Source organism: Notolepis coatsorum, assembly GCF_963971535.1.
Source record: "Notolepis coatsorum genome assembly, chromosome: 14".
Lineage (NCBI taxonomy): Eukaryota > Metazoa > Chordata > Actinopteri > Aulopiformes > Paralepididae > Notolepis > Notolepis coatsorum.
Genome location: NC_140178.1, coordinates 92,211,313 through 92,239,196, shown reverse-complemented (window position 1 = coordinate 92,239,196; position 27,884 = coordinate 92,211,313). Strand labels below are relative to the sequence as shown.

At 43.9% G+C, this 27,884-nt stretch overlaps 1 protein-coding gene across 1 annotated transcript in view; it reads left to right on the top strand.

Moving 5' to 3' along the window:
- farsa (phenylalanyl-tRNA synthetase subunit alpha) overlaps positions 1-7,678 on the top strand; it is a 51,065-nt gene extending 43,387 nt beyond the window's left edge. Inside the window, exons 7-13 of the mRNA XM_084328506.1 lie at positions 205-320; positions 1,447-1,537; positions 1,942-2,041; positions 4,113-4,281; positions 5,077-5,154; positions 6,896-7,010; positions 7,446-7,678. Coding sequence (XP_084184632.1) covers positions 205-320; positions 1,447-1,537; positions 1,942-2,041; positions 4,113-4,281; positions 5,077-5,154; positions 6,896-7,010; positions 7,446-7,551 — 775 coding nt within the window. The 3' untranslated portion in view covers positions 7,552-7,678. The remainder of the gene's footprint in view (positions 1-204; positions 321-1,446; positions 1,538-1,941; positions 2,042-4,112; positions 4,282-5,076; positions 5,155-6,895; positions 7,011-7,445) is intronic.
- The last annotated feature ends 20,206 nt before the right edge of the window (positions 7,679-27,884 follow it).

Genomic DNA, 27,884 nt, shown 5'->3' with positions numbered 1-27,884 from the left:
AATAACAATGTTCTAAATAAATAACAATGTTGAAATTGAGAAGTTTGGACTTATATTTTTTACAACTGAAATAATTAGTTTTGTTTATTACAGAGAGAGTTAAGTTACAGAAAAAAGGTAGCGCTGGGTTCGAATGTGAACGGTACCCAACCCTAGTTGTGTGACTTCACTGAGACGTAGGCGGTGTGTCTGTTGTGTCTGTAGGTTCACTGAGATGCCCACGAACAACTTCATAGAGAGTTCCTTCTGGAACTTTGACGCTCTGTTCCAACCCCAGCAGCACCCAGCCAGAGACCAGCACGACACCTTCTTCCTGTCCGGTGAGTGTGTGTGTGTGTGTGTGAGTGTGTGTCTGTCTGTCTGTCTGTCTGTCTGTCTGTCTGTCTGTCTGTCTGTCTGTCTGTCTGTCTGTCTGTCTGTCTGTCTGTCTGTCTGCCTGCCTGCCTGTCTGCCTGCCTGCCTGCCTGCCTGCCTGCCTGCCTGCCTGCCTGCCTGCCTGCCTGCCTGCCTGCCTGCCTGCCTGCCTGCCTGCCTGCCTGCCTGCCTGCCTGCCTGCCTGCCTGCCTGCCTGCCTGCCTGCCTGCCTGCCTGCCTGCCTGCCTGCCTGCCTGCCTGCCTGCCTGCCTGCCTGCCTGCCTGCCTGCCTGCCTGCCTGCCTGCCTGCCTGCCTGCCTGCCTGCCTGCCTGCCTGCCTGCCTGCCTGCCTGCCTGCCTGCCTGCCTGCCTGCCTGCCTGCCTGCCTGCCTGCCTGCCTGCCTGCCTGCCTGCCTGCCTGCCTGCCTGCCTGCCTGCCTGCCTGCCTGCCTGCCTGCCTGCCTGCCTGCCTGCCTGCCTGCCTGCCTGCCTGCCTGCCTGCCTGCCTGCCTGCCTGCCTGCCTGCCTGCCTGCCTGCCTGCCTGTCTGTCTGTGTATTCTGGTCTCTCTGTATATACGCTTGCTTGTCTGTGTGCTTGTATATTGATATGATCATGTTGTGGAATATTTTAATATGAGCCAAGACGGTGAACTGTAGAAATTCAGATGAGTCAAATTGTATAAGAAAGAACATTTATTATTTCTGTGGCCACAGTTTACAATCAGAGACGAGTCTAAACGCGAGCATCTGACCAGAAAGTGAGAAAGAGCTCTGGTCAGACTTACAATAAATACCAGCTGGGAATGACAAATGAAAACAGAAGATGGGTTTAGGGGTTTTGTCGTGTCTCACACAAGACTGATATGAAGAAGAACAAGATGTGATTTACTTGGACATGTCATATCTAAGTTAAGCTGTCCTGACCTAGTCAGTCTCCTAATGTCTTGACTAGTTAAACTAGTTAAAGCTTTGTACAGAGAAATATGTATTTATAACAGAGCTATGAACATGATAATATCTTCGACCACCGTCACCGTCGTTGGTATTCAGATCACTTGATGAGTGATGATTTGTCCCACCTTGTGTTCCAGACCCCGCGCTGTCCCGTGAGTCTGACTTCCCCCCAGACTACCTGGAGCGGGTCAGGAGGGTCCACTCTGAGGGAGGCTACGGCTCGCAAGGGTGAGACCACGGCTTCCCATGGTGGATGCACCCGTACCGTTCTGCAATCTGTTAATAAAATGTTCATTCAATCAATCACCGTGCAGATTGATTGATTGAATGAACATTTTATTAACAGATTGCAGAATGGGTACAATACAGTACGGCTCAATACACACAATTGTTAACGGGGATGCAGACCAGAGAAAGACTTTCGTCTTGTTTACATCAGGGTCCCCCATTTTCAATTCATACTGAATTGTAAGTAAGGGTGCAACTTGCTCCGTGCAATCCATTCTTTGTGGATCTAGCCCTTAGACCGTCCGTTCGGGGGCGTTGTACGAAAAGGATGGAGATGTGTATATAATGCATTCTTCTGAAATTGAGAACTAACCCTTTAAGTATGTGATTGGTTTCGTCTGCAGGCACAAGTGTGACTGGAAGATAGAGGAGGCTCAGAAGAACATCCTCCGCACGCACACCACAGCCGTCAGCGCGCGCATGCTGTATAAACTAGCACAGCAGGTGAGACACCGTTCAAATACTCTGTTCAAATCTCACTACAATTATGCTGTTATGGCCAAAACTGGGCCAATTCATAATAATAATAATAATACACTTAATTTATACAGCTGTTTTCTAAAAGCCTTGATAAACCTCTTTAAAAGTAAACTTGAAGTTAACTAATACATTCTAAAGTTTATTAAGCCTGCTAAAGTGAACCATGACTTTTTCCTCCCACTCCATCCATCCATCCATCCCTCCATCCATCCACCCCTCTATCTGTCTATCTACCCCTCCGTCTGTCTTATCTACCCCTCTATCTGTCTATCCACCCCTCTATCTGTCTATCCACCCCTCTATCTGTCTATCCATCCCTCCATCTCTCTATCCACCCCTCTATCTGTCTATCCATCCCTCCATCTCTATCCATCCCTCCATCTCTCTATCCACCCCTCCATCTCTCTATCCACCCCTCCATCTGTCTATCCACCCCTCTACCTATCTATCCCTCCCTCCGTCTGTCTATCCACCCCTCCATCGCTCTATCCACCCCTCCGTCTGTCTATCCCTCCCTCCGTCTGTCTATCCCTCCCTCTATCTGTCTATCCCTCCCTCCGTCTGTCTATCCCTCCCTCCGTCTGTCTATCCCTCCCTCTATCTGTCTATCCACCCCTCCATCTCTATCCACCCCTCCATCTCTATCCCTCCCTCCGTCTGTCTATCCCTCCCTCCGTCTGTCTATCCCTCCCTCTATCTGTCTATCCACCCCTCCGTCTCTATCCCTCCCTCCATCTGTCTATCCCTCCCTCCGTCTGTCTATCCCTCCCTCCGTCTGTCTATCCCTCCCTCCGTCTGTCTATCCCTCCCTCCGTCTGTCTATCCCTCCCTCCATCTGTCTATCCCTCCCTCCGTCTGTCTATCCCTCCCTCCGTCTGTCTATCCCTCCCTCCGTCTGTCTATCCCTCCCTCCGTCTGTCTATCCCTCCCTCCGTCTGTCTATCCACCCCTCTATCTGTCTATCCCTCCCTCCATCTCTCTATCCACCCCTCCATCTGTCTATCCCTCCCTCCGTCTGTCTATCCCTCCCTCCATCTCTCTATCCCTCCCTCCATCTCTCTATCCCTCCCTCCATCTCTCTATCCCTCCCTCCGTCTCTCTATCCCTCCCTCCGTCTGTCTATCCCTCCCTCCATCTCTCTATTCACCCCTCCATCTGTCTATCCACCCCTCTATCTGTCTATCCACCCCTCCATCTCTCTATCCCTCCCTCCGTCTGTCTATCCCTCCCTCCGTCTGTCTATCCCTCCCTCTATCTCTATCCCTCCCTCCGTCTGTCTATCCCTCTCTCCGTCTGTCTATCCCTCTCTCCGTCTGTCTATCCCTCCCTCCGTCTGTCTATCCCTCCCTCCATCTGTCTATCCACCCCTCTATCTGTCTATCCCTCCCTCCATCTCTCTATCCACCCCTCCATCTGTCTATCCCTCCCTCCGTCTGTCTATCCCTCCCTCCATCTCTATTCACCCCTCCATCTCTCTATCCCTCCCTCCATCTGTCTATCCCTCCCTCCGTCTGTCTATCCCTCCCTCCGTCTGTCTATCCCTCCCTCCGTCTGTCTATCCCTCCCTCCGTCTGTCTATCCCTCCCTCCGTCTGTCTATCCACCCCTCTATCTGTCTATCCCTCCCTCCATCTCTCTATCCACCCCTCCATCTGTCTATCCCTCCCTCCGTCTGTCTATCCCTCCCTCCATCTCTCTATCCCTCCCTCCATCTCTCTATCCCTCCCTCCATCTCTCTATCCCTCCCTCCGTCTCTCTATCCCTCCCTCCGTCTGTCTATCCCTCCCTCCATCTCTCTATTCACCCCTCCATCTGTCTATCCACCCCTCTATCTGTCTATCCACCCCTCCATCTCTCTATCCCTCCCTCCGTCTGTCTATCCCTCCCTCCGTCTGTCTATCCCTCCCTCTATCTCTATCCCTCCCTCCGTCTGTCTATCCCTCTCTCCGTCTGTCTATCCCTCTCTCCGTCTGTCTATCCCTCCCTCCGTCTGTCTATCCCTCCCTCCATCTGTCTATCCCTCCTCCGTCCACCAGGAGGAGTTTACTCCTGTGAAGTACTTCTCCATCGACAGAGTGTTCCGTAACGAGACTCTGGATGCCACCCACCTGGCAGAGTTCCACCAGATAGAGGGGGTGGTGGCCGACCGCGGCCTGACGCTGGGGGACCTGATGGGCATCCTGCACCAGTTCTTCACCAAGCTGGGTCAGTGCGGGGCGCTCTGTGAGAACATCTCGTGGAATGAGGACAACGAGGAACATCGGAGCCTCAGTGACTGAATAGCGGTTAACTGGAAAGATGAAAGCCTTGATGTTTATGTTTTTCATGTTAATCATTTCACTAAACTATTATTATTACTTCCCTGAATAATACATAAAAAGTAACATCACATATCTTCTCATGACATCACATATCTTCTCATGACATCACATATCTTCTCATGACATCACATATATTTTCATGACACCACATATCTTCTCATGACACTACACATCTTCTCATGACATCACATATCTTCTCATGACATCACACATCTTCTCATGACACCACATACAGTATCTTATCATGACATTACATATCTTCTCATGGCATCACATATCTTCTCATGACACCACATACAGTATCTTCTCATGACATCACATATATTCTCATGACACCACATATCTTCTCATGACACCACATATCTTCTCATGACATCACATATATTCTCATGACACCACATATATTCTCATGACACCACATATCTTCTCATGACACCACATATCTTCTCATGACACCACATACAGTATCTTCTCATGACATCACATATGTTCTCATGACACCACATACAATATCTTCTCATGACATCGCATATGTTCTCATGACACCACATACAGTATCTTCTCATGACATCACATATCTTCTCATGACATCACATATCTTCTCATGACATCTGATGGGCTTTGAACAGCCATTGCATCTAGACTGGAGTGGTTTGTGAATGGTTGTTTTGTGTCGTAGGAATCACCAAGCTCCGCTTCAAGCCTGCCTACAACCCATACACAGAGCCTAGCATGGAGATCTTCAGCTACCATGAAGGTACACATGTGAGATGTTACCCCTGTTGGTTAGGGAGGCTGCCTGGTCATTGAAGGGTTGCTGGTTCGATCCCCATTACCATCAGTGCCAATACTGCCAAAATGTGTCCCTGAACAAGGTCGTCTACCCCCCACCCCCCCCCCTAACCTAAAGTAGAGATGTGTGATCATGGATTTTGAAAATCGATGATTGAAAGCAATTTTCTTTTACTTTGCGGCTTAGCCGTTTAGGGACAAACCACCTGCCAGCGCTCCTCACAAACAAACAAACCAACCAACCAATCAACCAATGTGAGCATAGGGAGGTGTAGTCTGACGTCACTTTAGTTTCCCGCGCGGTCCACCCGTATAGGGATTTATCATTGGGGAAAATGTATTATCGGCTATTGTAATAATTCTGCCTCATGAACATTGGCAAGCTTTCCATTTTTGCACAAAATGAGTTCCCTTCTATCACTAACATTATTAAGCATTTTTGGTTGAAATAAAGTTAGTTATAAGGTTGTTTAATTTGTCGTTAAAAAAGAACTACACTTACCAGTAGAACGCCTGTTGTTCAGTGCTGTCGCCTAATACACACGTCACGGCCATTGACAGAGTGAAGTGTAGTTCCCCGGTGAACGAAAACATAAACATTGTTATTTTGCTACCTTTACGATTTAATTGTGATTTTTTTTTCGTGTTGAGCTATAGATTGTGGATGAATACACACAGAATGGTACACCATGCCAATGTTCCTGCTTTATTTGTTTTAAACTAGATGATTTAGAATTGTGTCCATTGGATATACATTGCGATTTCAAGAGGGGTGGACCGCGTGGGAAACGGCAATGACGTAACAACCACTACACCTATTAGCAGGTGTAATAGTCGTTAATTAGCTCAAACTAACAGTCTGACATCTGGTGAGTGAGTTAAATGCACAGAGCTTATGGTAGAGCCTCCACCCATGGAAACCCCCAGGTAATGGGATTCAGTGCAGATTAGCAGCAAACTAGCTTAGGCAGTGGTGACTGAAAAACCAGGGTTCCGTTCTTCTAAAACATTTAGAAGGGATAGTTCAGATGTTTGGAATCCTAGCCCTATTTGCTACTTAACCAATGATGATGTTAATAATAGACAGAGTAATTTCTCAGGACAGTGTCTGGACATGTCATACCATCTCCGGCTAGTTGGCCACCATTACCCCATACAAAGCCAATGGGGTCAAGCGCCTGTCTGTACATGCTGACCGAGGGCAACTGAAATCTACCTTGTGTGCACCCGGGAGTCAATTTCATTGCCCTCACTCAGCTTGTAGTTGTACAGACAGGAGCTAGACACCATTGGTTTGTGGCTTAACTATCCCTTTAAACCCTTTCACTACCACACTACAGAAGGTTAACCTTTCACTACCACACCACAGACAGTTAACCGTCTGTAGTGTGGTAGTGAAAGGGTTAACCTTCTGCAGTGTGTTTGTGAAAGGGTTAACCCTTTGTCGTGTGGCAGTGAAAGGGTTAACCTTCTGTATTGTCGCAGTGAAAGGGTTAACCCTTTGGTAGTGGGGTAGTGAAAGGGTTAAGGCCAATTCATAATGAAACACAAGATCCTTGTGTCCCTAATCATACGGATAAGCAATATTTATCTATAGTCGGTATCCATACTAATGTTTTTTCTTTCAAAACTAAAAGGAAATGTATGTCTCTCCATCTCTCCCTCTCTCCCTCTCTCCCTCCCCCTCTTTCTCTCCATCTCTGCAGGGCTGAAGAAGTGGATGGAGGTGGGTAACTCGGGCGTCTTCAGGCCGGAGATGCTGCTGCCCATGGGTCTTCCTGAAGACGTGTCCGTCATCGCCTGGGGACTGTCTCTGGAGAGGTGAACTTCAGTCCAACACACACACACACACACACACACACACACACACACACACACACACACACACACACACACAGTTCTGTAACAGAGTTATATATAGACACGGTGTGTGCATTGTGCGAAGACATAATCAGGTTAAGATCTGCCAGGGGGCTGGATTCTTGTCGAGGTGGAGTTTCAACGGAGAGAGCGCCACAGTTAACCCTTTCACTGCCACACGACAGAAGGTTAACCCTTTACTATCACACTACGGTAGTGTGATAGTAAAGGGTTAACCTTCTGTCGTGTGGCAGTGAAAGGGTTGACCTGCTGTTTTGCGGCAGTGAAAGGGTTAACCTTCTGTGTATTGTCGACGGTGAAAGGGTTAACCGTTTTGGTAGTGCGGCAGTGAACGGGTTAACCTCCAACCCACCGGTGTCCTCCCTCCTCATCCAGGCCCACCATGATCAAGTATGAAATCAACAACATCCGAGAGCTGGTGGGACACAAGGTGGACCTGCAGATGGTCTACGACCACCCCATATGTCGACTGGACTCTTGAATCCTACGCAGGCGAGCGTTTGGACAGGGGCGACTACTTCTGCAACAACAACAACAATACCCTGTGTCGTTCTAGACCTGGAGAACCCTCAACAGCTGTCTTTAGGCCCCCTTTCTAGACCAGGAGAACCCTCAACAGCTGTCTTTAGGCCCCCTTTCTAGACCAGGAGAACCCTCAACAGCTGTCTTTAGGCCCCCGTTCTAGACCAGGAGAACCCTCAACAGCTATATCTATATGAATTGAAAATGGGGGACCCTGATGGAAACAAGACAAACGTCTTTCTCAGGTCTGCATCCCCTTAACAATTGTATGTATTGAGCCGTACTGTATTGTACCCATTCTGCAATCTGTTAAATAAAGTTTTCATTCATTCATTCATTCAGCTGTCTTTAGGCCCCCTTTCTGACTGATAATACTTGTACAGACTGAACAATAAAATAAAGATTTTTCAAGACACTGCCTCATATCTGTTTCGCTACTAGTCTGTTGTTGATACTTGTTACTGCAGGTCAAATCCTTTACAGGGATGGGAGGCTCCCTGAAGTCTATCTGGAGGAACAGACATGTAAATAAATGTCTGTTCTGCTGCTCCCTGTCGCCGATTGCCGTGACACAATAGTGATGCCAGCTGTACCCGGTTCATGAACACCTTTTTATATTCGCTGTTCTAAACAGTGGTGCATTCCTGGGAAAATCATCCGGAAGGAACGCCAGTTTGTTTGGAATAAATACAAGACAAACTCCATAGTAGGCGTGGCTTTCCGAGATGGAAAGGCAAGTAAGTGGAGGGCAAAAACGCAACGGCAATTTCCGCTTATCACAAAAACTAACAAATATAACATTTACACTGCAGTAATGTACAGTTCCAGATCCAGTTTAACCATACAGGTGCTTCCTGTATTTTAAAAATTCAATGTCATTTAATTCGTCGCTATTAGGGGTGTAACGATGCGACCTCACAACGATTAAATTTTATTACGATTCTTCAGGCAACGATTCAATGCATCGTGAAATCTCTTCATTTAACCACGATTTGATTTGATTAACCCATTCTCCGCCGATGACGTTAACGCGTCATTCTCCGCCATGCGTAATCTGCCAATGACGCCGTAAGGTGTCTTTGAGATCAATATTTCATATTTTTGTCATGGTATTCACATTTCACCCACGGAGTCTTGGCTGGTGCTGTAGGACTCCGCTCAACTCTGCAACGCTTCAATACCGCCACCTCGTGGCCGATCGACGAGTTGCCAAACCGGAAGTGCTTGGTCCGTCCCCTATTTTCGTCCGGCCACTCGGTGATCGTCCCGGGGCTCAATACAGACACCGTGGATATGGATCTTTGCCATAACTCAATAATCAACATTATTTGGACGTGTATTAGTAATATACAACCCGGCAATGGATCGCATCGATCAACATCCCATAATAGCGATCTTTTTGCTCCACTCTCATCACCCAACGCTACGAGGAGACTGGGGTGAGTTTCAGCGTTTTTCTTTACCATTTTCGATACAAATTGCTCTGATCAATATATCACCCATACTACATGAATCATTTAACGTCGGTCACGGAATTATAAACGACACCCCCCTCCGTTCATCCGCACATGATGAGTCATAACGTCTAGGACCATGTACAGTTGACATTTTTAATCTGGCGTCGATCGGTATCAAACTGCATTTGATGATCTAATATATGCATTTATGGCTATATCTCACGTTCTATGAAATACTGCAGAAAACGATAAAAACATTTATACTCTAGACCGTATTTTTGTATGAATGTGTGAATGAAAAAGTTAAACGTTCCTACATCCTGAACGATAGATAATTGATGTTGAATGGGCCATAGTAATGTCAATTTAGCAATACAATTTAAAAAGTTATAGCCCTGCAAAGAAGGTGAACGTCTCCATAGACAAATAGAGCTGGCAGAGGATGGTTTAGGATGGGTACAATGCCCGGCAGAGAATGGGTTAATTTTCTATCAGTTAATTCCCCAAAAAAACAACCTGCTGTGACGAGTGTGGCGATTATGTGAGACTCTTTAACTCAAAGGATTTATAGAGTTGGACGTTGTAATTCCAAGGGGTTGGGATTATGATTAACGACCCACACCTGTGAGCTATTTAATTGTATGTGGGGGAGTCCCTAATCTTTCTGTGTGTGTGTGTGTCTTCCTGTTTGTATGTGCGTCAGACAGGATACACAGCGCATGAAATAGATTGACAGGGAAATTGACCAATATATATATCGGAATATTTTTGCATCGGAACACGGCTCCGTTTTCACTATCATTACCGCATTCCTACATATATATATATATACAGGGGGAAATAGATTGAGGCTTTACGATTAGCATTACATTTGATGTTTTGAATTCAATGGGACTTTGCATGTGATTTAATTTTTAATGATCCTTATAACTTGGGAGACCAGGAATAGAAGCTGCTGTGATTGGGTAACCAACAGGATGTCACAGTTGGGTAACTGTGTGGACGGGGGAATCCTAGAGAACGTGTGGGTGTGTGTCGTCTGCGATAATGACCACAGGATTAAGTCTTGCTTACTTGATGAATCGCTGGACCTCTCCTAAATCCTTCTCCTATAAGCTGATCCCCCGGTGTCTGGAAATAACATTGTAAAGCTGAGGAGATGTTACCTGAAGAAAACACCAAGCAAACCTCTTACTACAGCCTCACCTCTGAGTTCTGTGTCAATGATTGATGATCTTGGTGTTATCTTTGCAGGGATCCGCACTAAACAAAGATGTTTTCTTAAAGGAACACGCCCACATTATGGGAAATGCGCTTATCGTCTTCTCCAGAGTTAAGACAAGAAGATAGATACCAATTTCCTCCCTGTGCGTTCAGTAGCAAGCTAGCCTAGCTTAGCACAAATTAATGGAAGTGGATACGGACCACTAGCCTAACTTAAAACTCTGGGCGAGGTGTTTTTGGCCAACAGCTAGGCTAGCTGGTCTGTATCTGCTTCCATTCATTTGTGCTAAGCTAGGCTAGGCTAGCTTGCAGCCAGATAGCTTTCTACTGAACGCACAGAGGAAATTGGTATGCGTATGCGCATTTTCCATATGTTGGTGTGTTACTTCTAAGTTTGTAGAATACAATTTGTAGGCTGAATGGGACATTTCAATGGTATTTTGACACCTTTTTCAACCTTTAACAAATATTGCACCTCCTGTGATTTTAATATTGCAGTATAGGCCATATTGCAATATCAATAAAAATGCTGATAAATTATTCAGCCCTACTACTGTAGATACCGCAGCACCAATCCCCAGTCCTACATCACTTAACAAAAACACGGAGCTTGCCATGTGTGTGTATCCATGTTCACTTTATACATGTTTGAATTACACAGCTGCTGATTTGGGACAGTTTCTGTCATCCTGCAGCTTTTTCTCTTTTTCATTTCCTTTGTTTCAGTGGATACGCTGCACATCGAAAGCAACAACACGACAACATGTAACAGCGATAGCCTCAAGTTCACAAATAAAAGAGACTATATACTATTTAAGTTGAAGATGTGAACTTGTAATCATGTGATTTTAAACCTTATTTCTTATATGGATGCAGCCCTTTGTCAGAACCAGTGGGTAACCTCCCCTCCTCTGCTTCTGTTACCGATACATGAGATATACAGTCAACCACACTGTAACATTAACCTTCTGTATTGTCGCAGTGAAAGGGTTAACCCTTTGGTAGTGTGGTAGTGAAAGGGTTAAACACAGTTCCACTGGTACACGGCCAAGCAACACAGACCACTCTGCACCCAACATGTCACTGGAGAAGAAAACCAGGAGGCTACATTTAGTTCAATCAAACCTGATCTTTCCAGTCATCTGAGACTCAAATCGATTAAATACATTTAACAATACAAATTTAGCTCAGGTGAAAGACAGTTATTTTCATTTGTACTCATAGTTTTTTTATCCTCATCTTCTGATATCCTTTTTGTCTTTTCCTATTTTGGTTTTGTTCTTGATGTGTAATACAGATACCATGGTAGAAAAGGGTAACCACTGCGCTCAGACAGGTGCGTAGTCCAATATTAATTATGCAAAAAAGGGAGGTAGGGACCGCACTCTGAATATCGTTGGTTTTTATTTTCAAAGGACACAAAACGTTTTCGGCCATCCGGCCTTCATCAGTGTGTGACACACTGATGAAGGCCGGATGGCCGAAAACGTTTTGTGTCCTTTGAAAATAAAAACCAACGATATTCAGAGTGCGGTCCCTACCTCCCTTTTTTGCATAATACAGATACCAGTCTTTAGTAATTTTTGCAGGGTTACACGTTATGTAAGAGAGAGCAACTCAACATAGTATATATCGGGTGTAATTCCGTTTCCCAGAGTCTTTTAAATGTCTGACGGGACCGGGGTGGAAGATGATGAAACATGGGTTGATCTTCAGCTTCTTCTTCTTTAAAAAAAATTAAAAATGTTTCACACATATTACAATAATATCTTCAAGGCGACAAAACAGAAAGGTGACCTCACCAATCACGTTTTGTTCTATGAATAATCTATTTCAAAGTCACCGGTCACATCCGCCCAGCTCTTGTAAGCACTTGCAGTCAAAGCAGAAAGCATGTAGCAAAAGGTCATCAAGTTCTCTCCCAACTGCAGCCTGAAGTGTCGTCCCTTTCGCTACCGGGCCATCCCCACCGACGAGCCTGTTTGGTCATCATTAGTGCCGATAATCATGAACCGATTCTATCTTTTGTGAAAATCGAAGATCAAATATCTCTGGGGATGTTGATCTTTGTGCCCGCGGGGCCAGGGCTGTCGCAGTAGTCCAGCGGAGCGCGGCTGAGAGGGCTGTAGGAGTCGGGGCTGTGGTGGAAGACGTGAGAGTGGGGGTCAGAGCCGGGGAACATCAGCGACGGGATGTAGTGGATGGCGGCCAGACGCATGGGGCTGCACGGCGGGCTGTCGTCGGGGGACAGAGGGATGATGACGTCGTCGTGGTCCCAAACGTGGAAGGCGTTGTGAGACAGAGACATGGCGGGGGGAGGGTGTCTGGGGGGTTTGTGCTTCAGCCTGTTCTGGTCCTTGTCGTCGTCGTCGGGAGGACCCAACACACAGTCTGCAGAGGGGAGAGGGACTTTAGCTTTATATATATATATATATATATACTCCACAGAGGCCACTGGAGGACCCAACACACAGTCTGCAGAGGGGAGAGGCACTTTAGCTTTATATATATATATATATATATACTCCACAGAGGCCACTGGAGGACCCAACACACAGTCTGCAGAGGGGAGAGGGACTTTAGCTTTATATATATATATATATATATACTCCACAGAGGCCACTGGAGGACCCAACACACAGTCTGCAGAGGGGAGAGGGACTTTAGCTTTATATATATATATATACTCCACAGAGGCCACTGGAGGACCCAACACACAGTCTGCAGAGGGGAGAGGCACTTTAGCTTTATATATATATATATACTCCACAGAGGCCACTGGAGGACCCAACACACAGTCTGCAGAGGGGAGAGGCACTTTAGCTTTATATATATATATATACTCCACAGAGGCCACTGGAGGCCCCAACACACAGTCTGCAGAGGGGAGAGGCACTTTAGCTTTATATATATATATATACTCCACAGAGGCCACTGGAGGACCCAACACACAGTCTGCAGAGGGGAGAGGCACTTTAGCTTTATATATATATATATACTCCACAGAGGCCACTGGAGGACCCAACACACAGTCTGCAGAGGGGAGAGGCACTTTAGCTTTATATATATATATATACTCCACAGAGGCCACTGGAGGACCCAACACACAGTCTGCAGAGGGGAGAGGGACTTTAGCGACATCGATAACAACAGAATATGAACCATAGTGTGAATTATAGTTCTTGGTGGATCTTAGCCACCCTGAATGACGCTTGAGCCTCCCTATAACCTAGATTCTATCTATAGTAGTCAAGTCAAGACATTGTGTTCCTTTATTAATCCCCTTGGGGAAATGCAGGTGTCATAGCAGCGTGGGGAAGGAGGGGGTACCGGCAGAAAAGATAACGAGTGGCAGAATTCAATCAATAATAATAGTTATGGTAATATAATGTAGTGTACATGGTGTATCGTGGTACTATTACTCACTAATGACTGCCTTTAACAAAAGGAGGGCCTAGCTAAATTACTTGGTATAGTTCACGCACAGTGGTTTTTCACCCACTCAGTGTAGTTGAATAGTAGTTGAGGCTTTTGACTAAAACTATAGCTGTAGCTACATCAGATAGTTCTGACCAGGGACTGTTGGCTATCCCCATAGTTCTGACCAGGGACTGTTGGCTATCCCCATAGTTCTGACCAGGGACTGTTGGCTATCCCCATAGTTCTGACCAGGGACTGTTTGCTATCCCCAGGTCTAGTTCTGACCAGGGACTGTTGGCTATCCCCATAGTTCTGACCAGGGACTGTTGGCTATCCCCATAGTTCTGACCAGGGACTGTTGGCTATCCCCAGGTCTAGTTCTGACCAGGGACTGTTGGCTATCCCCATAGTTCTGACCAGGGACTGTTGGCTATCCCATTAGTTCTGACCAGGGACTGTTTGCTATCCCCAGGTCTAGTTCTGACCAGGGACTGTTGGCTATCCCCAGGTCTAGTTCTGACCAGGGACTGTTGGCTATCCCCAGGTCTAGTTCTGACCAGGGACTGTTGGCTATCCCCAGGTCTAGTTCTGACCAGGGACTGTTGGCTATCCCCATAGTTCTGACCAGGGACTGTTGGCTATCCCCATAGTTCTGACCAGGGACTGTTGGCTATCCCCATAGTTCTAACCAAGGACTGTTGGCTATCCCCAGGTCTAGTTCTGACCAGGGACTGTTGGCTATCCCCATAGTTCTAACCAGGGACTGTTGGCTATCCCCATAGTTCTGACCAGGGACTGTTGGCTATCCCCAGGTCTAGTTCTGACCAGGGACTGTTGGCTATCCCCATAGTTCTGACCAGGGACTGTTGGCTATCCCCAGGTCTAGTTCTGACCAGGGACTGTTGGCTATCCCCAGGTCTAGTTCTGACCAGGGACTGTTGGCTATCCCCATAGTTCTGACCAGGGACTGTTGGCTATCCCCAGGTCTAGTTCTGACCAGGGACTGTTGGCTATCCCCATAGTTCTGACCAGGGACTGTTGGCTATCCCCATAGTTCTGACCAGGGACTGTTGGCTATCCCCATAGTTCTGACCAGGGACTGTTGGCTATCCCCAGGTCTATAGGCTTGTTTCCAAAGGTCACCCTGTAACCTCTGTAACCTCTTCCCTCCACAGATCAGATCTGCCTCATCAGTAGAAGCTTTTAAGACACGTCTAAAAACCTAGTTTATAGTTTAGTTTAAAGGTAGAATCTGTAATGTTGTCAAACAGCGACCTCTAGGCAAAAGAGCCCATCTTGGTATTGCGCTCTGCCAAGAGTGGTTTGGAGAAATTCACAGTATAATAAATGACTAAACTCCAACCCACATGTCAGACAAAAACACGAAAAATAAAACAAAGTGCAATACCAAGCGGGGCTCTTTTGCCTAGAGGTCGTTGTTACAGATTCTACCTTTAATGTTTATTTATAGGGACAGATACATAACACCAAATCTGTATCGTAAGCACTAGATCTGTCTTAGCTAGTTTCACCTCTGTGTTGGTTTGTATTGTTTCATGCTGTTACCATCATAGTACAGCTGTGGGTCATTGCTCCCGCTCTTTTATTTATTTGTATTACTTTATTACTTTCTAAATGTTCTCTTTTATATCATTCTATCATGTCTCGTGAAGCACCTTGTATAAATAAACCTGCTTTGCATGAACTAAAAGCCATGTGTCATTGTTGCCATTGCATTGTCATAATATAGTATTGTGTGCAGATGTGCAGTTGCATGGCTTTATCTCCGTTGAGCTGCAGAACAGCCACTGTACCTGTACTGTACCCTGCATGATACATTCATAAATCCCTACGTTGCCTATATTGTATTTCATGACTAATGTGAGTGACTATGACTCAGCTATATGACAGTAGGCAACTTCAGAGAAATTAGCAAGTGAGTTGACCTGCTCAGCAGAAATAGAGCGAGCTCTGCACGTGCAACATAGGTTTTCCACAGACTCCCAGAGGCACCTGCAGCTTAATAATAATAATAATATAAATAATAATAATAATAATAATAATAATAATAATAATAATAATAATAATAATAATAATAATAATAATAATAATAATAATAATAATAATAATAATAATAATAATAATAATAATAATAATAATAATAATAATAATAATAATAATAATAATAATAATAATAATAATAATAATAATCTGATGCGACCCCAGGAACACCACTTGGCAGAAATATCTGATTGGTTATCATCGATGCAGGGAGTTGATGTTTTTAGCCAGATATTTTGGCCTGCCAAGTGGTCTTCCTGTGGTCATACCAGACAACTAAGACCACCATCACTCCTCTTCCTCTACATGCTCAGATGCTGGGGAATGTATTTATTTTTTAATGAAATTGTATGCAGTTTAACTGGTGCCTCTGGGAGTCTGTGGTTTACATTTGTTGCCCTTACATGGGCTTGAAAAGTGATGGAGAGCTTGCTTTATTTCTGCTGGGCAGGTAAAATCACTCTTGCTCATTTCTCTGGAGTCGTACTGCAGCTTTAACCTATATGATGTATAGTAGTCCATACCTGCTATGTCAATAGCCAAGTCCTTGATGAGATGTCCGACTATGGCATAGGCAACTCCAACCACTACCAATGCAGCCATGAGCAGATAAAGCACCGCCTTCGGCAGCGGGATGAGGTCCTTCACGCCGGGCTTGTACTGCTTGAACAGCGGGTCCTCTGTCGGCGTGACGTATTGTTGCGAGATGTGCGCTGCGCCGGAGGAGAGGTTGAAGCCGCTGAAGTTATAGGTGTTCATGACTAGTGGAGAGCTGGTCCCCGCCAGAGAACAACGAGGTCAAATCCTTGGTCGATCTCTCACAGTTACACTCTTTTCTATTCTAATTCTGGGTAGCCTCCGATTTTTTCAAACAGATTTTGAGCCTGTAAAGGAAGAATACAAAGTCATGAAAAGTTCCTGTTTAGACTACATCGCGTTTAAAAAGTGCTACTTTTTGTGTTCCATCTTCTTTAATCACGTTTCTCTGTTTGTATCTTATTTTTTATTTTATCCTTGTAAACAGGAATATGTTGATTACCAGCCACTAACGACACTGTCTGTTCGCTATAACAATACACATCAATTGGAGACATTTTATTTTATTTCACTGCAGAGAATAATTTGAGAAAGAAATTAACTAACGGTAATTAATCAGAAGAATAGCTTGACTTAACTATTTCAGCACATGGCTTACCTTATTTCGGGAATCCAAACACCTAAAGGTGTTTGACTGCATCTTGGGACACCTGAATCAAGTCTTTTGTTGCATATGGTTAATTCCACGTTTTCTATACAGAATTTAAAAATAGAAATATGTTGTCCCTCAGGTTACATATATATATATTATTGTCCCTGTGTAAAGTCCAACTTCAGGAATCGGGTCTGGTTTTCCCCAGACGCGCACTTATTGCCTGCAGGTCTGTCGCTGTCCGAGGTGCTGAAATGAAATACCGTATAGGTGCTGTGCGTACATTCAAGTTCCTTGTCCCGCCCACTCGATCATTCGCCTCGGGGAGGCAACGTATTGACACAACACTCCTTGGCTCCTAGCCTATACAGTCCACACAACGTGCCCTTGATTTTATTTTATTTTATTAGACATTTAAAAAAAAATACAAGATTCCAGAAAGACTCATTTCCATTGTGGTCCTTGGTCTCAGACAAGCAATACAAGACATGACCATAAATAACAATTTGACAAACTACATAGACATGAACATTTTAAATGCAGTACATTTAAATTATTCAGTTTACAGATATAACGAGAATTCGTAAAGACCCGGTGGCCATTGTTGTCGGCAGATCGCGTGTGGAGAGGGGTTCGCATGTGGGATCGCATGTGTTAATCCTTGCTGTTTAGAAACAAGTCTGTCGACCACTCTAATGTAGTCTATGTAAACAACGCTGGCATGCTACAAATATCACAAAACACCATACGCTTATACTAACATCCCAGACACCGGTCAGATGAAGATATAGCATATTCAAGCAACTGACATTCATTGCAAACTTCTCATCAAGATTAAGACCCCATGTCAAACACGAACACACGCGCCAGGGGGATTAGCTGTTTAAGCAGGACTCAATGTCTCATCTTTTTACTTAACAACTTGTCAAACACACACACACACACACACACACACACACACACACACACACACACACACACACACACACACACACACACACACACACACACACACACACACACACACACACACACACACACACACACACCACACACACACACACCTCAAGGGCTGGCGGCTTGACCTTCAAGATTCAAAGTGAGAGATTGCTTCAACAGGAAAAGTCTATTAAAGGGTTAGTTCTGATTCTTGGAGCCCTATTTCCTACCAATAGGGTTGTTGACCTGCACAGTCCTTTCTCAGCACCACGCTGTTTATAGTAGCTCCAGATAGTTAGCCATAAACTAATGCAAAGTCAATGGGGTCAAGCTCCTGTCTGTACAAGCTGCCTGAGACTTGACCCCATTGATTTAGCATTCAATGGACTGCAAGTTCAAGTTTCAAGTTTCAAGTTTCTTTAATAGTTGTCATACAGAAGTACAGAATACTTTTATACAAAATGCTTCTTACTGTTACGCTCCAGAGACTGTGCAAGACAAGATAAGTATGAAATAAAATAACATAGTATAGCATGTAAATTAGAAGTAAAAAAAAATGAGGTCACAGTGTTCAGTATAGACATATGTACAATGTTCGATGCAGAATAGACGTAACTGAGTTACCATATAATATACAATATACTATGCAGTGTACTAATATACAATACTATATAGTGCAAGGCAGAAATGGGATGAGGTGCAATTTAGGTACAATTTACAGTAGGTGTACGAGTTGTAGTGCAAATCCTTTATCAATAAATATAAAGTGTGTTTGTGTGATCTAAAGTGTGGAGAGTGGGTGCTGCAGTGTGTTGTTTGTTTAAGTGAGTGTGTGCGTGTGGGTGTGTGTGCTGTGTGCATTTGATGGTTGTTGCATAGTGTTTATTGTTCGTTTAGCAGCCTGATGGCCTGGGGATAGAAGCTTCTTCTGAGTCTTTCTGTGCTCGCCTTAAGACTCCGGTATCGCTTGCCTGACCGCAGCAGTTCAAATAGGCAGTTGTTCGGGTGGCTGGAGTCCTTGATGATTCTCTTAGCCTTCCCCCTGCACCGCTTGTTGTAAATGTTCTGGAGGGTGGGAAGCCCCCCTCCAATTGTGCGTTCGGCTGAACGTGTCACTCTTTGTAGTCTGCTCCGGTCTTGTGCAGTGCTATTCCCAAACCAGGAGGTGATGTTGCCAGTCAGGATGCTCTCTATTGTACATGAGTAGAAGTTCCTAAGGATCTTCTGACTGACTTGGAACTTCCTTAGGCGACTGCATTCATATAACACTTTTATCCAAAGTGCTTTACAACTTGTGTCTCCCATTCACCCACTCACTCACACACCAATGGAAGAGGCAACCATGCACGATTACAACCTGCTCATCGGGAGCAGTTAAGTGTTAAGTGCTACCAACAGTCATGTCTAGCCTCAACTATACTGCACTGCTTGCTGGTCTACCGACCACTGCCACCAAGCCACTTCAACTCCTTCAGAACGCAGCCGCCCGCCTCATCTCCAACCTACCTAAGTCAGCCCATGTTACCCCACTTCTTAGGGACCTGCACTGGCTCCCCATCACCGAATTATGCTTAAAGAATTGTATCAATCGACATCATCATTGGTAAATAAGAGAGCTATAGGGTTCCAAAAATCTGAACTTTATCCCTTTAATTAAAAGTTTAGTTTCTCAGATTTTCCATCAGCTTTAGATAGAAAACACACCCAGAGCAGTGAAAATCACAGAGCAGGCCTCATGAAGGCTGTAGTTCGGTTGTTGGGTAGAGGATGATTTTAAACTTGATTATTGTCCAATCGCAAATGTGATTTTAACCAAACCCATGCTTACAAATACCAGAAATTCCATCTCATGAAATGACATTTAATCTTATATTTAGGTAGATTCATCAGATTCATGGCCACCGGCCATGACAACATCCCCTCCAAATTCCTCAGAGACTCAGCAGCCGCCATCACCCCAGTCATCACACACATAATAAACCTCTCCATAAAACAGGGACACGTCCCCAAGGACTTCAAAATTGCGAGAGTAACACCCCTGCACAAAAAGGGCAGCAAATTAGACCCAGGCAACTACCGCCCTGTTTCTATCCTTACCTCCATCTCGAAAGTCATGGAAAAAATAGTATACGAACAGGTCGAAAAGTACCTTGCGGAAAAAATTCTAATCTACGAATTCCAATCTGGCTTCAGAACATCTGCCTTCTCTATTTAAACGACCACATCAAACAAGAGGTGGACGCGGGCAAATACTGCGGCATGGTCATGTTGGACCTACAAAAGGCCTTCGATGCTGTCAATCATACCATTCTGATTGACAAGCTAAAAGCAATTGGTTTTGATAGTCTATCAGTGAGCTGGATGCAATCCTACCTGGAGGGGAGAGAACAGATGGTGGAGGTAAACGGTACCCTATCCCTTCCCCTCCCAGTGAGCTGTGGTGTTCCACAAGGAAGCATACTAGGACCGCTACTGTTCCTAATTTATGCAAATGACATGTCGTCACCTTGTCACTGCAACTTGTTCCTGTTTGCAGACGACTCAGCCCTGCTGGTCTCTGACAAGAACAAGTTACAGGTTGAAAAAACCCTCAGCTCGGAACCAAGCAAAATCTGCATATGGCTCGCTGATAACAAACTATCATTACACATGGGCAAAACGGAGTCCATTCTCTTCGGTTCAAATAACAAACTCAGCAAGACCGGCGGCTTCTCAGTTACAGTGGGTGACAATATTGTCACAAGGAAAGATGAAATTACCTACCTGGGTTCCATCCTAGAGGCTAATCTTTCCTGTGACAAAATCTCAAATCTCAAAACAAACTGGTCAGACTACTGCTTGACCTTACTCCTAGAACCCCTCCCCCCTTTGAAAGAGCTAGACGACAGAGTACAGCAACTTGCAATGTGTGTCTACTATGGATGGCTTAGAGTAGACGACCAGTAGTACAGCAACGCCATGTACATGTCAAATTACTTACCAAAGGTCAGTGAATACCACGATCACAACACCAGAGGGAGCTCCACGAAATCATGTTAAACCAGATTCAGCTCAAACAAGGGACTAAAACGTTTCGGCAATTTATGCCACATCAATGTTGTGTTGCGCGTTTCAAGGTGTAAAGGAATGTGAATGCACTACCACTTTTAAACACTCTCAAAGAACACCCTACGCCGAGAGGGAGACTTGCAATTCGAAAATGGCTCCTGTAAATGTGCCTAACCCAACCCCCTCAATGGTACCAGAAACCAATGTATGGTTTTGTCATTTAGGTTTGTACATGTTTCACAATGATACAGTGTTCCACCCTCCTACAGTGTCCCCCCCCCACCCTCCCCTCCTACCCAACCCCCCCCCCCCCCCCCCCCACCTCCAATGTACAGTCCCCCCACCCCACCTACCCAACCTCCTCCAATGTACAGTTTCTACGTCAAATGTATATACTCTCTTTTCTGGACTCTTTTTGTATCACAAACAGTACTGTATTTGCAAATCTGGTATGTCATAAATGTATAGATGTAGCAGTACTGTCTATCTGTATGTCGTGTGTGTCATATATGTTATGATGAATTGAAAATGGGGGACCCTGATGTAAACAAGACGAAAGTCTTTCTCTGGTCTGCATCCCCTTGACAATTGTATGTATTGAGCTGTACTGTACTGTACCCATTCTGCAATCTGTTAATAAAGTGTGAGGATAGGGGTTTTTGTGGATCCCAATAGCAACAACAGGAGGGTTCTTTAATTGTTTCTTCCCCAAACAGGCAGAGTAATAACAGGAATGTGCGATAGACAGGGGTTATAATGTTCTTGGGGGGGAATGAGAACAGGTGTACTTCCAGTGCAGCTGAAGGCAGAGAGCACAGGTCTTGTGTCGCTGAGAGAGAGCAGGGGTACTCCTTGTTAGGCGTGAGACGTCCAGGCAGGAAGGGCGCTGGAGCGGGGGTCCTGGGGCACAAGAGACACAGGGTTAGAGAAGGGATACAACAGGAGTGATACAGCAGGTCTTCAGGTAGTCGTCGTACCTAGGTAGGCAGTTTAACACTGCGATGCCGGATGACAGGATCTGCCAGGTGATATAGGGATCTGCTGATGAGGGAATCCCTCGCAGCTGCGCTGATTGATCCTCATCTGGCAGCGCGGGAACGCTCCAGCAGGAAGCCCATGTATGGGTGCGTCAGGATAACGGCAGAGGAAGGCCAGAGCCCCGATCGTGACATACATTTTTCAATCAATCAATCAATCAATCAATCAATCAATCAATCAATCAATCAATCAATCAATCAATCAATCAGGATTGGTGTGTTTTGTCCCCAGTTGAATGCATTACATACAGTAACAGGATTGTCACTAGATGGTGCGAAATGCATCATGAAATAAAGTTTTTCCTTTTTCTTTTATTAGACCCCCCCATGGCTGCTGTCCGTGTGGATGTGTGTGTGGATGCATCAGAGAGAAAAACGTATTTTTGTCCAGAATCCAGTTCATTTCATACGAGTGATCATGTATTTTGGACTGCATTTATATAAATGATTGTGTCAACCTGTCATCCCAAAGAAAACACACACACACGCACACACGCACACACGAGCACGCACGCACACACGGACACACACAAAGTCTGTCTCATCAACTCAGTTTAGTCACAGTAAGTCACATCTACACACGGCCTCAAAGATGAGAGACCATTGGTCACTAAACAAAGAGAGAAAAAAACAGTGTTGTTATGTAAGAGCCTGCAGAGCCTCGACTGTACGACGTGGGAGTCAGGTCTGTAATTCCCTCCACTTCAAAGCGACGAGGACAGACATGCGATGAGGCTGGAGAGACTTTATCTTCCTTGTTTAACATGCACCAGTAATTCTGTGATGCACTATTTAAGATGCACCTGTAATGTTGTGATGCACTGTTTAACATGCACCAGTAATTCTGTGATGCACTATTTAAGATGCACCTGTAATGTTGTGATGCACTGTTTAACATGCACCTGTAATGTTGTGATGCACTGTTTAACATGCACCTGTAATGTTGAGATGCACTATTTAACATGCACCTGTAATGTTGTGATGCACTATTTAACATGCACCTGTAATGTTGTGATGCACTGTTTAACATGCACCTGTAATGTTGTGATGCACTATTTAACATGCACCTGTAATGTTGTGATGCACTGTTTAACATGCACCTGTAATGTTGTGATGCACTATTTAACATGCACCTGTAATGTTGTGATGCACGTGCCATTTCTGGTTGATGCACCTGACCCTGTATCTTGGTTTTCCCGGAGCAATGCCTCTGTCCAGCCTGTATACTGTTACCTAGAAGCGGAGCAGTGAGGACACGGAGGGACTGGATGTCACCGGGTCTCAGTTTCTCACCCAGTTTCCTTCGTCTTATTGTAAGACAACGCGACACTCTAAGAATGGACACGCCGACCTCAGACACTGCGGCAAAGTCACCATAGCAGATCATAAGATGGTCAGAATATAGTCTGAATATGAAACCATAGAAGCCAGTTTTATATATCGCCTGAAGCTCCCAAATACTGCCCTGAAAGGCAGTGTCCCTCTGAGGGGACTGTACTGTACTGTACATAATGTACATAATGGTCTCAAGGGGGACACGGTGTCTTACAGAGCAGCATTTGGTCACACTGTACAGCGGGGCTAAAGACTTTTGTGTAAACTATTGACTTCACGTTAACCCTTTCACTACCACACTACAGAAGGTTAACCTTCCACTACCACACTAGACGGTTAACCTTCTGTAGTTTGGTTTTGAAAGGGTTAACCCTTTGTCGTGTGGCAGTGAAAGGGTTAATCTTCTGTATTGTCGCAGTGAAAGTGTTAACCATTTGGTAGTGTGTGATAGTGAAAGGGTTAAAGGCTCAATCAGCGATCCAAACATAAACAAATGAATATAGCCTTTCACCAAAAACAAGAAATACGAAATTGAGACATGTTTTGATTGAATGAGCTCTTGGTATAAGGACTAAACCATGTACATGGTAACAGATTGATGCATTTCTAATTGTATGCTACTGTATTTTGTGACTGTAGAAAGTTTGGTTACGTTGGTAATGTTTGTAAACAATAGAGTAAGACAACCCAATGAAACTGACCCGCAGGGAGCTGCCAATGAATCCCCTGTAGGGGACATAGCTTACAGATACAGATAGTAGTACAATACCCTTACAGATACAGATAGTAGTACAATACCCTTACAGATACAGATAGTAGTACAATACTCTTACAGATACAGATAGTAGTACAATACCCTTACAGATAGTAGTATAATACCCTTACAGATAGTAGTACAATACCCTTACAGATAGTAGTATAATACCCTTACAGATAGTAGTATAATACCCTTACAGATAGTAGTATAATACCCTTACAGATAGTAGTATAATACTCTTACAGATAGTAGTATAATACTCTTACAGATAGTAGTATAATACCCTTACAGATAGTAGTATAATACCCTTACAGATAGTAGTACAATACCCTTACAGATAGTAGTATAATACCCTTACAGATAGTAGTATAATACCCTTACAGATAGTAGTATAATACCCTTACAGATAGTAGTATAATACTCTTACAGATAGTAGTATAATACTCTTACAGATAGTAGTATAATACTCTTACAGATAGTAGTACAATACCCATACAGATAGTAGTATAATACTCTTACAGATAGTAGTATAATACTCTTACAGATAGTAGTATAATACTCTTACAGATAGTAGTATAATACCCTTACAGATAGTAGTATAATACCCTTACAGATAGTAGTATAATACCCTTACAGATAGTAGTATAATACCCTTACAGATAGTAGTATAATACCCTTACAGATAGTAGTACAATACTCTTACAGATAGTAGTATAATACCCTTACAGATAGTAGTATAATACTCTTACAGATAGTAGTATAATACCCTTACAGATAGTAGTATAATACCCTTACAGATAGTAGTACAATACCCTTACAGATAGTAGTATAATACTCTTACAGATAGTAGTATAATACCCTTACAGATAGTAGTACAATACCCATACAGATAGTAGTATAATACCCTTACAGATAGTAGTATAATACTCTTACAGATAGTAGTACAATACCCTTACAGATAGTAGTATAATACCCTTACAGATAGTAGTATAATACTCTTACAGATAGTAGTACAATACCCTTACAGATAGTAGTATAATACTCTTACAGATAGTAGTATAATACTCTTACAGATAGTAGTATAATACTCTTACAGATAGTAGTATAATACTCTTACAGATAGTAGTACAATACCCTTACAGATAGTAGTATAATACCCTTACAGATAGTAGTATAATACTCTTACAGATAGTAGTATAATACTCTTACAGATAGTAGTATAATACTCTTACAGATAGTAGTATAATACTCTTACAGATAGTAGTATAATACTCTTACAGATAGTAGTACAATACCCTTACAGATAGTAGTATAATACTCTTACAGGTAGTAGTAGAATATTCTTACAGATCGTAGTAGAATACTCTTACAGATAGTAGTATAATACTCTTACAGATAGTAGTACAATACCCGTACAGATAGTAGTACAATACCCTTACAGATAGTAGTACAATACTCTTACAGATAGTAGTACAATACCCTTACAGATAGTAGTACAATACCCTTACAGGTAGTAGTATAATACTCTTACAGATAGTAGTATAATACTCTTACAGATAGTAGTAGAATACTCTTACAGATAGTAGTACAATACTCTTACAGATAGTAGTACAATGGCCTTACAGATAGTAGTATAATACTAGAGATAGATAGATAGATAGATAGATAGATAGATAGATAGATAGATAGATAGATAGATAGATAGATAGATAGATAGATAGATAGATAGATAGATAGATAGATAGATAGATAGATAGATAGATAGATAGATAGATAGATAGATAGATAGATAGATAGATAGATAGATAGATAGATAGATAGATAGATAGATAGATAGATAGATAGATAGATAGATAGATAGATAGATAGATAGATAGATAGATAGATAGATAGATAGATAGATAGATAGATAGATAGATAGATAGATAGATAGATAGATAGATAGATAGATAGATAGATAGATAGATAGATAGATAGATAGATAGATAGATAGATAGATAGATAGATAGATAGATAGATAGATAGATAGATAGATAGATAGATAGATAGATAGATAGATAGATAGATAGATAGATAGATAGATACTTTATTGTTCCCCTTGGGGAAATTCATGTATCCTATAGCTCTCATCAGTTGACAAACAAGCCGCTGCCCTTGCCTGAGGTGTTAAACAGTCTGATGGCTGAGGGGACAAAAGATCCCCTGTACCGCTCAGTCCGCGAGCGCAGTGAGATGAGCCGTCCAATGTGGCTGCTCCTCTGTCCTTCCAGGGTGTGATGGAGAGGGTGGCTGTCGTTCTTCATGATGTCCTGCATCTTACTCCTTGTGTGTCTTTCCGCCACGACCCCCACTGAGTCCAAGCTCCTACCCAGCACATAGTGTTCCTCTCTGCCATGTTGCCTCCCCAGCAGACTGCAGCAGAAACAACTTACAGATAGTAGTACAATGCCCCTAGGGTTGGAGCATCCAGTACAGAGCAGAACTAGAGCAGCTGGAGGCTGGGGTGGTGGTGGTGGTGGTGGTGGTGGTGGAGGAGGGTGAAAACCTTACTTGAAGTTACAGCAGTAGCAGATCAGTGGCAGTGGTGTATGTGATAGATCACCAAATCAGAGTATATAATAATAAACTGGACTTTTGAGGAAGTCTTTATTCATCATGCAGTGACACACACATGCCATGGGCGGCACACACAGGAACACACATCCAATAATTTGTTTTGGGTCACCGATGAAATTTAGTCTCTGCAGCCGGGAGCAGATAGGGGCGTCAGCGTGGGGCCGCGCCCCGGGGACCAATCCATGTGCTCCTGTCCGTCTTTGCCAGGGAACGCGACAGCGTTAGCGATCTGTTGTGCATGTTTTTCCATTGGGTTTATCTTATCGGGAGGGGAAACCCTTGCGAGCACCGGGAGATACCCCACCTGGAAACACGGAACCCTGGACCTTCTGGCTGTGAGGCGACAGTGTTAACCACTACACCACCATGCTGCCCGTGGTAGGCGGGCACCTTCCTGTGTCATGACAGAACTCACCTCCTACCATGGAGTTGTTAGTCTGACTGTGTGCTCTCATGTTTGCTGCTGTTTGTCATAAACTCCAATATGTCCAAAACTCTGCTGCCCGCGTGCTCACCTCCACCCGTTGCTCTGATCACATCACGCCTGTCCTCCACGACCTCCATTGGCTTCCGATCAAATACAATACAGGATACAATTTAAAATACTACTCATCACATTTAAAGCCCTCAACAACCTTGCCCCTCCCTACCTGTCCGACCTCCTCCACCGTCACACGCCCACCCATCGCCTTAGGTCTGCTGATGCCAACCTCCTAACACCTCCCACGACCAGGCTCTGCTGCTGCCCCCTCCCTCTGGAATGCCCTCCCCAGCCATATCCGTGATGCAAACACCCTGACATCTTTTAAATCAGCCCTCAAAACCCACCTTTTCAATCTTGCTTTTGACCTCTAATTCTGTCGGTTTTATTTAATTTGTCATGTATTGTTTTTGTTCTGTTTTTGTCTTCTACCCATGTAAAGCGTCTTTGAGCATCTGGAAAAGCACTATATAGAATAGATGTATTAATAATAATAATAATAATAATAATAATAATAATAATAATAATAATAATAATAATAATAATAATAATAATAATAATAATAATAATAATAATAATAATAATAATAATAATAATAATAATAATAATAATTATTATTATTATTATTATTATTATTATTATTATTATTATTACTAATGAATTGAGTTTTAAAGTGCATTGCAAAACATTCCATGTTTCTGGGAATCCATTGAGTTTGCATTGGTTTG